This window comes from Gadus morhua, chromosome 8 (assembly GCF_902167405.1).
Source record: "Gadus morhua chromosome 8, gadMor3.0, whole genome shotgun sequence".
In the NCBI taxonomy this organism is placed as follows: Eukaryota; Metazoa; Chordata; class Actinopteri; order Gadiformes; family Gadidae; genus Gadus; species Gadus morhua.
Window position 1 is genome coordinate 15,783,193 of NC_044055.1, and position 14,252 is coordinate 15,797,444.

The window sequence follows — 14,252 nt, forward strand, 5'->3', positions numbered from 1 at the left end:
TGCCTGAATGTTAGGCAATATTGTAAAGCGCTTTGAGTGGCCACTGGTTGGAAAAGCGCTATATAAATGCAGTCCATTTACCATTTACCACTCAATAATCAAAAGATTAGATGAATAGATAGATAGAAAAATAGAAAGAAAGAGAAATATACTGATTCAATATAGATCGATAAGTGTCTCAAGTGTATAGAAGCATAAAGGTTCATTCTATACGTCTATGGCGATGTTAGTATATGCACATGCACAGAAAACTGCGACTCCCATCAGGCTTTGTGCCGTACAAGCTGTGAGGGAAGCGGGGAAACAGCTGTTGCTGCTTCCTAACATCAAAGCAAGGACACTCTCCCCATGGGGGGGGGGGAGAGAGAGAGAGAGAGAGAGAGAGAGAGAGAGAGAGAGAGAGAGAGAGAGAGAGAGAGAGAGAGAGAGAGAGAGAGAGAGAGAGAGAGAGAGAGAGATGGTTGCAGTTACTCGTCTATTTCAGGTAATTAAGAATCATAGGGTCAATTGACAAGAGTAAACACTTTACTGTACACTGACTAAAGAGACGGAAAGAAAAAAAGGGAAAGAGAGAGGGAGAGCGAAATACCTTAATTTCTACGTTTTAAATGTTTACAATGAGGTTGTTCATGTTCTTTGATCAAATTAAGCTCGCAAAAGATATGGGATTTCTTGTCCGAGCTCTCCCACTGTATCCTATTCCATTTCAAAGATGGGAAAATGCTTGATGAGATCGAGAGAGAGCAGGGAATAGGCATGAAGTGAAAGAGAGAGCGAGAGAGCGAGAGAACAGAGAACAAAAGACTAAACGAGAAAGAGAGTAGACGAGTGGGCAGTGGGCAGTGGACGCAATTTCTTCCCATTTTCGTGCCGAGAATCATTACTACTCAGTATTCAGTTCTTCAGTCCTTTGTTCTCTGATTGGCTCGGGCTGCAAACATTTCAAGCAGGTCAGCCTCGCAACCACTATTTCAAAGAAACCCCCCCGAAAACATCACATTATTTTGACGGACAGCCACGGGACGCGCATGGAATCTCGTGCGAGAGAGTTATTTTGTCTGTCTGAGGCATTTTGTCTGAGTTATATTGCTCATTGGAGGTTTTAGAGAGAGCCGAGGGAAGACAGCGGTGTATGCGAGGAGGCAGATGGTGGAAGAAGAGCCAGACAGGGTGTTTAGCAAGCAGTGCAGAGCTACGGATAAAATATAAAACATGTTGATGTGCGCCAAGGAGGGGGAAGGGGGGGGGGGGGGGTAGCCTGTCTACCTGCTTTCAGAGAGGGTTTTTAGCTGCAGAACCCGCAAACACACGTCCTCCTGGCATTCTCCCTGTTTTCTAGACTGTTGTCGAGGGAGGTTTTTCTAACGTAGATCTCTCATTGGGTTCGGTCGGTAACTACGAAGGCAGGCGTGTTCATGCCGTGACGGTGCTTTTGGCCCAGGATCCAACGAATGTGGTGGGCCGTAAAGCAATCATTGCTGTGTCAAAAAAAAGTACATCATTAGCATTCTTCAGTTTTCTCTATATTGCTCTTTAATCTGGGCTGCAGCAGTCCTACTGTGCTACAACAGAACTTCTGTTCGACACAGAGCATGGACCAGAAACCAAAAAACAGAAGGGGAAGGATAAACTCCATGGATCCTGTTTTGCAGAGATATTCTACCGGAGAATGGTGGTTCTGTGAGATCGATTATGGAGCCTGTTCTACTGTGGCCAGTCTACACGGTGCTGATTTGAAACTTATTATTATAGATCTTTCAAAATCGTTCATCTAAAGTCGGATTTGTGAGACTAATTGTTCTTTGTGGAGTTTGTGTGTGGATGATGGCGGGTTTAGGCAGCCTCACCTTGTCTGAGTCAGGCTGAAGACTCTGGGGCTGGGTGAGGCTGCACACCTGTTGTGCATTGATTAATCAATGTGCACCGGTTGAACTGCATGGCAGGATGGTTCAACACCTCATGTCCTTCAACCCACCATCAAGTGAGGTCCTTCAACATCACCAAACCCTAACCCTGTGTCCGGAGATGCCCAATAAAAGCCACCTAGGTGGCGGGTAGGATGGTCATCGCTACATCCTCATAACAGTTTTCCCCTTTTTAGTCTTCAAACAGACATTGCATGGAAGCAAGGTGTGTATTTTTTAACAAATCGGACCATCCCACTTCGTTCTCTGTCGCAACTCATTAATGGGTGTCGACCAACAGTAGGGCTGGGTATTGCTAGGTACCTCACAATTCAATTCAAATAGATTCTTTAGGTCTTCATTCGATTCGATTCGATATCGATTCGATTTGATTGCTTCGATATCGATTCAATAATGCAGATGACAAAAATACCTAAATATTATTTTGAATTAACCATTTCAAAATTAATTAACCATTTCATTGTGCTTTAAATATCAAAAAGGGAATACACCATTGTATAGTATTGTTCCTGAGCTAAACTTGCAGCTAAACTAATAATCATAACATGGACAAATGTAAAAGGAAATGTACATTTAGGCATACTCGCTTCTAGATTACATTACTGAGTATGCTTTTATTTTTTATATTTTTATGTAAGTAATCTATAAAAAAAAAAATCTGAATCAAAATTGAATCGAGAACAAATAAATTGCAGTGCATTGATTAATCGATATTTTTACCCAGCCCTAACCCACAGTGTGTGAACCACTGCTCTCACACGAGAAAACCCCACTGGTGTAAGCATACAGGGGTTCAGTTGTAGAGCTACCAAAGAACTGCATGGGATCGAATCCCTTCAACACAAATCTGGGTTCACATTGGGAAGTGCTTGTGGTCAATTTCTGCATTTTAAATTGCATGTGTTGGCTGGTTTTTCTAACAAGTATTCTCTATGGTAATTACATATTTATAAACGGCTCAATAGAATTACATTTTTTTGCAATCTTTGTGCATTATATTATTTAGCAGATTTACTTTTTTTAGTGTAGTTTGTGAATATGCAAGTGAATATGGTTGTTGTACACTACCTACAGCCCATACACACATATATATATATATATATATATATGTATTCCATATTTACTGTTGGTGTGTGTTCCTTGCAGCACTCCATAGGGATTGCCGGCGATCATAGCGGGGGTTCAACGGTTGAGTTCAAAGCGGCGTGCGGAGAAAACTAAAAGACATGCATTTATTTATGTCGTCAATTATTTACTCGGGAGGCTTGAGAGGAAACTGACTCTGTTCCAACGTCTCCCAACTTTCAAACTCCACTTCTCTTTTCTTCGTCGTCATCGTGATTATTTGGAGCACAGCCTCCACGCCCTCACCAACCCCACCACCCCCACCACCACAACCAGCACCACCCCCACCCCCACCATCAGCACAAGCACCCCGTCCAGCTCTCCTCCCCCCTACGCCCTCTCTCCACGCTAAGCGGGCGTTCTGGCGGTGGGATCCTGGCCTTTTCAGGCGTTGTCTGCCCGTGGAGCGAAAGATTCCCTTGCTAAATATTAAAAAGTCGGGTAAATATTGGAGCAGTGATTGACAACTCAATCAGGATGGAGGAAGGGGTGAAGGAGGGGATGGAGGAGGGGGTGGAGGAGGGGGTGGAGGAGGGGGTGGAGGAGGGGATGGAGGAGGGGGTGGAGGAGGGGGTGGAGGAGGGGGTGGAGGAGGTGGTGGAGGAGGGGGTGGGCGGGTTGTGTGGTTGGAGAATAAAGTGGGGTGGGGACGGGGACGCACACACATGCTCTCTCTCTCTCTCTCTCTCTCTCTCTCTGTCTCTCTCTCTCTCTCTCTCTCTCTCTCTCTCTCTCTCTCTCTCTGTCTCTCTCTCTCTCTCTCTCTCTCTCTCTCTCTCTCTCTCTCTCTCTCTCTCTCTCTCTCTCTCTCTCTCTCTCTCTCTCTCTCTCAATCTCTCTCTCTCTCCACTGGTTTACAAAAATGTACCCATTAACACAAATAAATACATGAATATGCGCATACACACATACATACACAAACACATACAGACACACACTCGGGCGCACACACACAAACACACGCACTCACCGGTTCTCTGCTGGCACAAACTTCTGGAAGCCTCTCTCTTGTCTGTCTGCTGGTCTACTCTTTCCCTGTCCTCTATCTCCTCTTATTTATCTACGCTGCATTCTCGACTGCATCGACCCGCCTCACCATCAGACAGAATACATTGAGGAATGTAAATGTAAAACCTAGGCCGCAATGCTAATAATAAACCTTATTCTAAATTGCGCGAAAACTCGGATGAGTTCCTCGCGGAAACTTTTAGCGCGTGAGCCGATGTCCCCGGTGAGTGCACCCCGAGACGACCGCCTGGTAAACTGGAGTCGTTGGTGTGTACCCCTCGAGCGAGGGGGGGCCGAGTGACTTCGGCGAACACTCATTCATTCACTCATCATTATTTAGCAATCAGTTCCACGAGCATGGAAGTGAGTGTTGAGAGTTTCACACTTCATATCCCAAAAGAAAGAGAGATAAATAGTTTTCAATCCGTCCCCAAATGCCGCCCCTGCGCCCGCCTCCATCCCCCCCCAACCCCCTCCCCGAGACGATCATATACTATTTTGTAAAAGAAAATGTCCGGGGTACACTTTGTGAAGATTGGTTTACCCATAACACATAATACCCATAAGCCCCGTTTACGACGGCGCTCGCGACGGCTCAGAAACGGGTCGTGCAGAGAGAAGAATCCCAGACTGAATGGAGCGCTATTACAGATGGATGAGTCATCAAAAACTCAATGAAGAGATTCTAACTGATCCGTGGTGTATTTTTAGCCCCTGCTTGCAAACTACAAACTTGCTGACCCACATGTAAACACACAAACACACACACAAACAGACACATTTACTGCAATAACAAAGACTTGTTTGCACATGCACACACAAACACACACACACACACACACAAACACACACACACACACACACACACACACACACACACACACACACACACACTCACACACACTTGCTGCTATAACAAACACTTGTTGACACACACACACACATACACACACACACAAGCTACAGCAAAAAAAATCTAAACATATCCAGCTCTTAAGTACTTCCTGGTTCACTGAGAGGCTACCATAACCCCTATCCTTTTCCATCCCACACCACCCCAATCAACACCACACAACGCCACCCCCCCCCCCCCCCCCCCCCCCTACCCAATCCCACCTCGACCAACCCCACGCACACCCCACCACACCCTACATCCGGTCCCCATTCCCCCTGCAGTACCTATGTTGGCCATCTCGGGCACGGTGGCGCTGTAGGGCCCGTCGTCGAACACGGGCGGGTTGTCGTTGATGTCCTGCACGCGGATGATGAACTGCGAGGAGGGCTCCAGGGCGCGCTCCGTCTGCCGGTCCGTCGCCGTGGCGATGAGGCGGTACTCATCCTTCTCCTCGCGGTCCAGCGGCTTGGTGACGTGGATGTTGCCCGTCTTCTCGTCGATCACGAACACGGAGCCGGCACCCTCGCCCCTCAGCACGTACTTGGTACGACCGTCCTTCCGGTCCATGTCCGTGTGGAGCTGGAGGGAGGGGAGGGAGGAGGGGGAGGGGGGGGGAGGAGGAGGGGAAGGGAGGGAGAGGGGTAAGTAAAGAACAGATGGGATGGAAGGGAGGGAGTGTGGGAGGTTTGGAGGGAGAGGGGGTGAGGTGGGGGAGAGGGGGAGGGAGTGGGAGGACAGGGAAGAAGGGTAGGAGAAAGCGGGGGGAAGGTGGGGGAGAGGGGGCGGGAGGGAGGGGAGGGAGGGAACATAGAAGAAGGAAGGATAAAAATAAAGAAGGAAAGAGAGGAAGAAAGAACAAAATCCATTACTTTGCGAAAAGACGAGCAACGAGACAAACAAAACAGAAACAAGAGTTACATTTGTTTACAGCAAAGCGATGACCAAAGAATGCCTTGAAGACATAATGAATTTGGACAGGTTCAAAAAAGAAAAAAAGAAATCTCTCCCTGGCTCTGTCTTATCTTTTTACGTCCATCCCTTCTGCTGCAAATCTCTCTCCTTAAAGGCTAGCGTCTCCAGCAGAACAAATAGTCCTCAGAAATCATTCTAAAGCTCTCTCTCGCTCTCTCTCTCTCGCTCTCTCTCTCTCTCTCTCACACTCTCCCCTCTCCCCCTCTCTCTCTCTCTCTCACACTCTCCCCCTCTCTCTCTCTCTCTCTCTCTCTCTCTCTCTCTCTCTCTCTCTCTCTCTCTCTCTCTCTCTCTCTCTCACACACTCTCCCCCTCTCTCTCTCTCTCTCTCTCTCTCTCTCTCTCTCTCTCTCTCTCTCTCTCTCTCTCTCTCTCTCTCTCTCTCCCTCCCTCACACTCTCCCCCTCTCTCTCTCTCTCTCTCTCTCGCTCTCTCTCTCACACTCTCCCCCTCTCTCTCTCTCTCTCTCCCTCTCTATCTCACACTCTCCCCCCCTCTCTCTCTCTCTCTCTCTCTCTCTCTCTCCCTCTCGATCTCACACTCTCCCCCCCTCTCTCTCTCCCTCTCTCTCTCTTTCTCTCTCTTTCTCCCTCAAGCTCACTCTGTCTCTCTCTCTCTATGAAGCCTCCTGTCTCTCGCACTACCAGCTGTGGCAAGGGGCGATCGAGGTATTAAGCATCGCTGCACGTACTGCCCCCCCCCCCCCCCCCCCCCCACCTCCCAAAAAAACCATTTAATGAACACAAACAAATCTGAGCAATAATGAACAGCGAGCTCATCAATTACTCCCTGACTAATGGGTGAGTGTGAGCCAGGCAGGGGTGCCACCGGGTGGGGGGCCGTGGGGGGCCCTGGCACTGGGACAGAGTATCGATCCGGCACCCCCCCACCCCCTCTATATCCCCCCACCACTCCCTCCAATAGTGCCAAGCTCAGCGGAACCACCCAAGCAGGGACTTGTGCGAGCTAGGCAGTAGAGAGAGAGAGAGAGAGAGAGAGAGAGAGAGAGAGAGAGAGAGAGAGAGAGAGAGAGAGAGAGAGAGAGAGAGACAGAGAGAGAGAGAGAGAGAGAGAGAGAGAGAGCAGCTAGTGAAGCAGCTAGTGTCCACTCATGCAGGGAGAGGTAATTTCAGGGAAGCCCCCCCCCCCCCCACACACCCAGTCTCACTGCAGCCCCGGACCACCACTGCTCCCCCTCTCCCCGCCATACTCCTCCACATCTCAGATCTCATTACCCCCAGCACCGACGTGCGGCGCATGCCGAGGAGCGACTCTTTAGCACCTCCAAAATAAAAGCGCCTCCAATCGGCGGCCTACTTAAAAAACTGTGACATGGCAACTTTGAAACAGGCGGAGAAGTCAGAGCGGGGCCGGGGAGAGAGGGATGGCGGGGGAAATGCATTGTTGCGTGGCAACCAACAGCTAAGCATATTTGCCAGATGAAATGAGAATGGATGCTTTGAATAAAAAGATTTTCATTACTTTCCCCGGGATTGCCATTTTATTATTTTCCCGCGAGAGAGAACGAGAGAGAGTGAGGGAGGGGAACTAGCTCGGTGTGTCTCGTTCCCCCGGGGGGTAAACGACCAACGCGTGTTCGCGAGACGGACCCCCCAGGGCTGATGCGGTAATCGCCTACATACGAGCGGGGCGTACAGGAGGGGGGCAGGCGATTGAAACACTGAGGCCTTAAATGAAGCATGCCGTCGGAATCGAGAGACGCTCGCCGCATCACGGAACCCCCCCCTCTTCGCCTCAGCCCTGATCCCGCCGCCATAACTTATGCAAAGTGTTGCACTTCCCGGGCTACACTCGATTTGTGCTGACGAGGGGCCGGGCGGGGGCTTGGGTGTGGGGGAGACCGGCGCCCTGATATCCTGGGTGTGAAACGCGACGACACGCTGCATATATCCCCCCCCCCCCCCCCCACCACGGAGCAGAGCTGAACTGGGTCAATCTGTGGCGCCGCTGCGTACCCGAGCAATTTCTTTGAGTCTCTTCAGGAGTGCCGCCGTGAGTGTGAGGGAAAGGCTTACAGGTTCTCCAGATGAGAGTCGTGTGGAGGCAGACTTTGTTGCGGCCAGGTGGGTATGTAAGGAGGTTTCACACAGGTGTTGGTTGTCGGGAGGGGGGGATTTATCCACCCAAGACTTGGCTTTGGGTTATGTGAAACCTTAAAGGAGAAGCAAATCCCAAAACCACTTATTTTAAATGGAAAGAGGTGTAGTGGGTTATGCTGTAGTGCTATGGACTGATCCCTTGTCCAAATGTGACTTAAATTCACAACATGTGCTTCTTCTTAAATTCTACGATTCAAATGTAAAAATGCTCTGAAATGGCCCTCCTGGAGCTGGCAGTTTTCAGCTCCATGTACGATTTCTATTTAATACCCATTCATATGAGCTTTTTGGGCCTTTATTGACAGGCGATAGGAGGGACAGGAAAGGGGGTAGATGGATCGAGGTGTAGCATGGGATCGCAGGTCGGGATCGAATCCCGGAGTTGCTGATGTGGTCAGAGCATTAGTGGGCTTTGCCACCGTTTGACGGCTGATTGGATCGCCTTGTGCAAAATGTTTTAGCAGAAGTGGGTCAGAATAGAAGGCATTGCCTTAATGTTGACAGGGGGGAGAATGTAGCTCGAACCAGGAGTTTGGTTTGAGTCGATGGCCAGGGGTTCTCGGCACAGGGCACGGCTTCTGGGTTCAATTCCTCCATCCCCAAGATCTTAACGAAGAACCATTAAGCATCCAAGCCTTTAACGGGCCGGCGGCTTAACGAGGAGCCTTAACGAGCGGCTTTAACGAGCCCCTTAATGAAGCCCGGGCCGTCATTACTGGCATGAGTGGTGAGGAGAAGGAGGGCTGAAGGCGCTGTTGAGCATGGGGGGCCCGAGGCCCTCAAGACATCACAACTACTTAAACATGACCTCTGACCTTCCGGCCTCACCCCCTCCGCGGCAACATTATCATAACCACTGATAGCGGGACGATGACACTGAACTTCACCCCGGAGCTTTGAGCGTGTGAGCGCGCGTGTGTGTGTGTGTATGTGCGTGTGTGTGTGTCGGCTTCCAGCCTTAGCTGTCATCGCCGGGGGCGACACAAATGCCGTGTTGAGGGGCATAAACAGATTTGGATAGCGTTGTAGCGATGCTATCGCTGTATCTCACAGCCGTTTTATATGAATAATATGACATCTCATAGCTCATACCATTTCATAAGCCCTCAGATACAACGCGGGGCACATCGACATCGCAACGATATTAAACCACCACACACTGGCCGGATTTACCGATGTGTCACCACTCACACACACACACACACTCGCACACAGACACACTCTCACACACGTGCGTGAGATGAGAGATGAGAGATGGTGATTACCGTCTGATATGCTGATGGACAGACATTTTCTTTACCCCTCCACCCTTCCCTCCGACACACGCCAACTCTAAATCTTTTCAATTACTTATATTATCATAACGTAATATGCTTATATTCTTATACTCAATTTCCCATTGTAGCAATAGCAATAAATCTGGAGGGGGGAGGGGGCTGGGGGCGTGGCGGCAGTGGTTGCCAACCACTAAATCACTCAAATAACTTATGCCCTCCTGTACACTCAATTTCACATTTCTCCTCCCAAATAAATCACAGAAACACAACTTTCGCCAGGGTGCATTAGCCTAATTAATGTGTGTGTTTGTCTGTGTGGGTGTTGTGCACTGGAGGCGTATGAGAATGTGTGCGTGTGCGTCTGTGTTTGTGAGTGTTTTTACTTCTATGTAGGTCTGTTTGTGTGTGTGTGTGTGTGTGAGTGTCTTTGTGTGTCTTTGTGTTTGTGTGCGTATGTGTGTGTGTGTGTGTGTGCGCGTGCGTGTGTGTGTGTGTGTGTGTGTGTGTGTGTGTGTGCGTGTGTGTGTGTGTGTGTGTGTGTGTGTGTGTGTGTGTGTGTGTGTGTGTGTGTGTGCATGTGTTCTCCTGTGTCATATTTTCTGTGTAATAATAGTCTATATTTGCCATTTTGTTTTTCTGTAAAGCTTAAATACAGTGGCAGCAAGCGTTTAGAACATGCCAGAGAAGAGACTGGAGAGGCTTATTAGTGGCTGTGTTGTGGGGAGCGCAGAATCCTCCCCCCAGCACTGCTCCTAATCCTTACACTAACTCTATCTTTAACCCAAACCCTCAGTCTTCCAAACCACACCCATGTAGAAGGCAAATGTCATTGGCACAAATGTTCAGCATTTTCCCCCCCCCCCCGTAACAGCGGTGACGTTTCAGACCTCTTACGAAGCAGCAGTCGCTTATATTAGAAAAAGTGTGCTTGATCGTTCCCCTTTAAGAAAACCCTGATTTACATCAAATATTCCCACAGACAGGGGGAAGCTTGTTAAAGTCTAGAGTCTACCTTTAAATGTCAAGGAAACATGGAGCCCTCTCATGCTCTCCTTATACCTTGGGCGCGCTCAGAGGATATGTGTAATCCCTCCAGGGTTAGCTGTGTCTTCCCCTCGCCTAACCCCCAGCGCAACTACTGTCTCTGCATCTGACCCACGCCATCTCAACCCAACCCAGACCTTCTCAGAGCACCTCAGGGAAACACACACCCTCCTAGACCAAGGCCTGCTCAAAAGCCAACCACCAACTTCCTGTACAACCAGCCCCATGAGCCAGAACCCCCTACACATCCCTAGAGAGATAGAGAGAGAGAGAGAGAGAGAGAGAGAGAGAGAGAGAGAGAGAGAGAGAGAGAGAGAGAGAGAGAGAGAGAGAGAGAGAGAGAGAGAGAGAGAGAGAGAGAGAGAGACAGAGAGAGAGGGGGGGGGAGAGAGAGAGAGAGAGAGAGAGAGAGAGAGAGAGAGAGAGAGAGAGAGAGAGAGAGAGAGAGAGAGAGAGAGAGAGAGAGAGCAGCCTTTAAAAGGATCAAAGTCCCCCCCAGGACCCCCTCCCCCACTTCCCCCCCTCCCACCCCGGGGGGACACCTGAGAGCACTACCGCTATACCCCACTGAGCCGCCAGCCAATCAGATGGCAGAGCTGCAGGCCAGGGCCCCGGGTCAGTCAATCGATTTAGAGGAGGCAGGCAGAACATTTTCCAGCAGCTTCTGAAGGAGTGGAATGATCAGGGGATCAGGCAGCAGAATTAATTTGGGACCGGGCCCGCATGAAACGAACGCCCTCCCCTTTGCTCTGTGGCGGGGCTCACCTGCCTCTCTGAGCTGCTTGTGTGTGTGTGCTTGTGTGTCATTATGTGTGTGGGTGTGCCTGTGTGTGTGTGTATGTGTGTGTATGCAAGTGTGTGTGTATGTGTGTTTGCATATGTGTGTGCTTGTATGAGTGTGTGTGTGTGTTCCTGTGTGTAGCTGTGTGTGTGGGTGCATACGTGGGTGTGCCTCTGCGTGTGGGTGTGCCTCTGTGTGTGTGTGTGTGTGTGTGTGTGTGTGTGTGTGTGTGTGTGTGTGTGTATGTGTGTGTGTGTGTGCGCGCGCGAGTGCGTGCGTGCGTGCGTGCGTGCGTGCGTGCGTGCGTGCGTGCGTGCGTGCGTGCGTGCGTGCGTGCGTGCGTGCGTGCGTGCGTGCGTGCGTGCGTGCGTGCGTGCGTGCGTGCGTGCGTGCGTGTGTGTGTGTGTGTGTGGGGTACACAGCACATGGCACACTCAGAGTACATATACTTGAACAGGGGCCAATGTGAGACTTGGTGAGTGTGTCTTACGCCGCGTGCACGTGAGAGTGCACGTGATTGGAAGGAAAGCCTTCAGAGTGAGCCAGGCAGGTAATAGAGCATGCCGCATCGGTGTGCGCATGTGTGTGTGTGTGTGTGTTCAACTCTCTATTTGTGTGTCTGTGAGTGTCTCGTGTGTCCAATCTTTTCGTTTGTTTCTGTGTCTGTATGTGTGTGTGTTTTTGAGTGGGTGTGTGTTTCCCTCATGCGGTGTGTCTGTGAGTGCCTCACTCTAACTGTCTTTTCGTGTGTTTTCATGTGTGTGTGTCAGGGCTCTCCATCTCTCCGCGTGGCTCCATTACAGGAGAGTATTGTACATTTATAAGTTAAGGAATAAGGTCTGAACAGCTCCGGGGAGCAGAGCAGCGGTCCAGTAATGAGACGCTGGAGCTGAGAGTATATTTTTATGTTGGATAACGAGTGGTGGGCCAAAGGCCGCAGAATATCATCTCAAAATATTAAATATCAAGGCAGCCTGCGAACCTCGTCGCACAAGGTAAAGATTTTCATATAGAACCTGCACACAGACACGCGCGCACACCGGAGCACACACACTCAGGCAGACAGACACGTCGATGTGTGTGGATGTGTGCAATATCCACCCAGAGACACAGCGCACACACCAACAGCGCTCTCATACACGGAGGGGCTGGCGTTTGAACAGTCAATCGTGTCAAGCGCTTTTACAAAGCCCGTCTTTTCCCTCCCCTTTCGTACAAGGACGCAGTGTCGATGGGTTCAGCTAAGTTTTGAATCAGCAAAAGTACGGCGAAATTGACTTCCAAATGTTCCCGTTTGCAGTTTGACCTTTGAGTCCGGTATAAGCTGGGATTCAACACGAGGGCCGCGAGTATTCTTCCTACACACTCTCTCTCTCTCATGCAAAAACATAAATCAATGTAGAACGGATACAATACTTCACTCACACATCTCCATCTCTCTCTCTCCTTTTTCATTCTTTTATTTTCCGCGCTCCTTTATCTCTCTCTCACTCTGCCAGTCTCTCTCGGTCTCTCCGCCTCCTTTCCTTCATTCTCCTTGCTCTCCCCTTCTCGCACGCAGACACACAGACACCAAGCAGCACCACGCCGTTGCCACACAGCCACGCACCGTGTCTGAGCGAATAACATCCGGCCCTCTGTGAAGTGGGTTTAACCGGGCCAAGAGCACCATTGTGCTGGGACGAGGCCTAATTCCTGTCTGAACTTTCAATCAAACTCAATCTCCCGGTAAACGCCAGGAGGGTAAAGCGGGGGAGGGGGAGGAGCAGGGGGGAGGAGGTCGAGGAAGAGAGAAAATCGTTCCTGGTTCACATCTCTCTGGTCTACTCCATTCTGTTTATCTCCAACACGGAGGGACGGGCCGGGATCAACATGTAATTATTTAGCATTGATCTGGATCTGAAGCCAGAGTGTCAGAGTGGAGGGGGGAGGGGGGGGGGCTGTTTAACTTGGTTGAGGGGGCAGTGGACATGTTGTTCTGTTCTCCTCTTGATCTAGTTTCCACGGTCCCCAGGGGCTACCCAGCATGGATCCCCCTCTGAAGCCCACCTCCGCACAGAGCGGAGCACGAGCGCATAGACACACGTGCACACAGACACACACATACACACACACTCACACTCACAAGCACACATACATGTAGACTCACACACATACACACACACACACACACACACACACACACACACACACACACACACACACACACACACACACACACACACAGAAACACAGATACACACACACATGCATGTAGGTACACCTACATGTGGTGACACACACACTCAACACAAATCTACCCAGACACACGCTGGCATATCCACACACTAACACACACAGAATTTTATAAACCCAGAAACATGACCGTAGGCATGTCAATCCAATACACACAAGCACAGCATGAGAGGCACAAGCATGCACATCAAAAGTCAGAACACAAATCCCCACACACATACACACACACAGACACACACATTTACTCAATCCGCCCCTAAGAACACTCCCAAACACAATCCAATCAAATATTCATGGGTATTGGGCTTTATGTTTTACTTTATGGGCCCTGGGTGCTGCTCCATACATGCCGCAGTCCCAATGGTTAGCCTCCCCTTCCTGGGCCTGCACGCGCCTGCATGCATTATTCATGACTAAACTGTGCTTTTAGCCCTCCACGCATGCAAATCCTGCCTTTGATTAGCATAATCAGCTGACGCATCAGACGCCACCGCGCGTGATGCGTGTTGGTGGAGGTGGTGGAGGTGGTGGAGGTGCTGGTGCTTGTGGTGTATAATGCTGGTGGTGCTGGGTGGGCCGGACGGTGGTGCTGGGGATAGTGGTGGGGTTTTGGGGTGGTGCTGCTGGTAGTGGTGGTGGTAGTTGTCTTGGTGAAGGCGGTGGTGGTGGTGGTGGCGGCAGTCTTCCATGGCCAGTGTTCCTGTTTTATTGCCCCGTGCAGCACTGCTCCTTCTTCATATTTGTAGTGCATTTTTAAGCATTTATTGTATTTTTATTATGGTTTTTCCCTTTGTATTGGTATTATTTTTTTTATTATTAGCCGCTGGAGACTGCAGACCGAGGGAACAGGGAGCATGGGGCTTGAACCCA

General features: G+C 50.0%; 1 protein-coding gene across 1 annotated transcript in view; it reads right to left on the bottom strand.

Moving 5' to 3' along the window:
- The window catches only part of cdh24b (cadherin 24, type 2b), a 72,678-nt gene that overhangs the window by 8,224 nt on the left and 50,202 nt on the right, over positions 1 to 14,252 (bottom strand). The window contains exon 3 of the mRNA XM_030364095.1: positions 5,238 to 5,532. Coding sequence (XP_030219955.1) covers positions 5,238 to 5,532 — 295 coding nt within the window. The remainder of the gene's footprint in view (positions 1 to 5,237; positions 5,533 to 14,252) is intronic.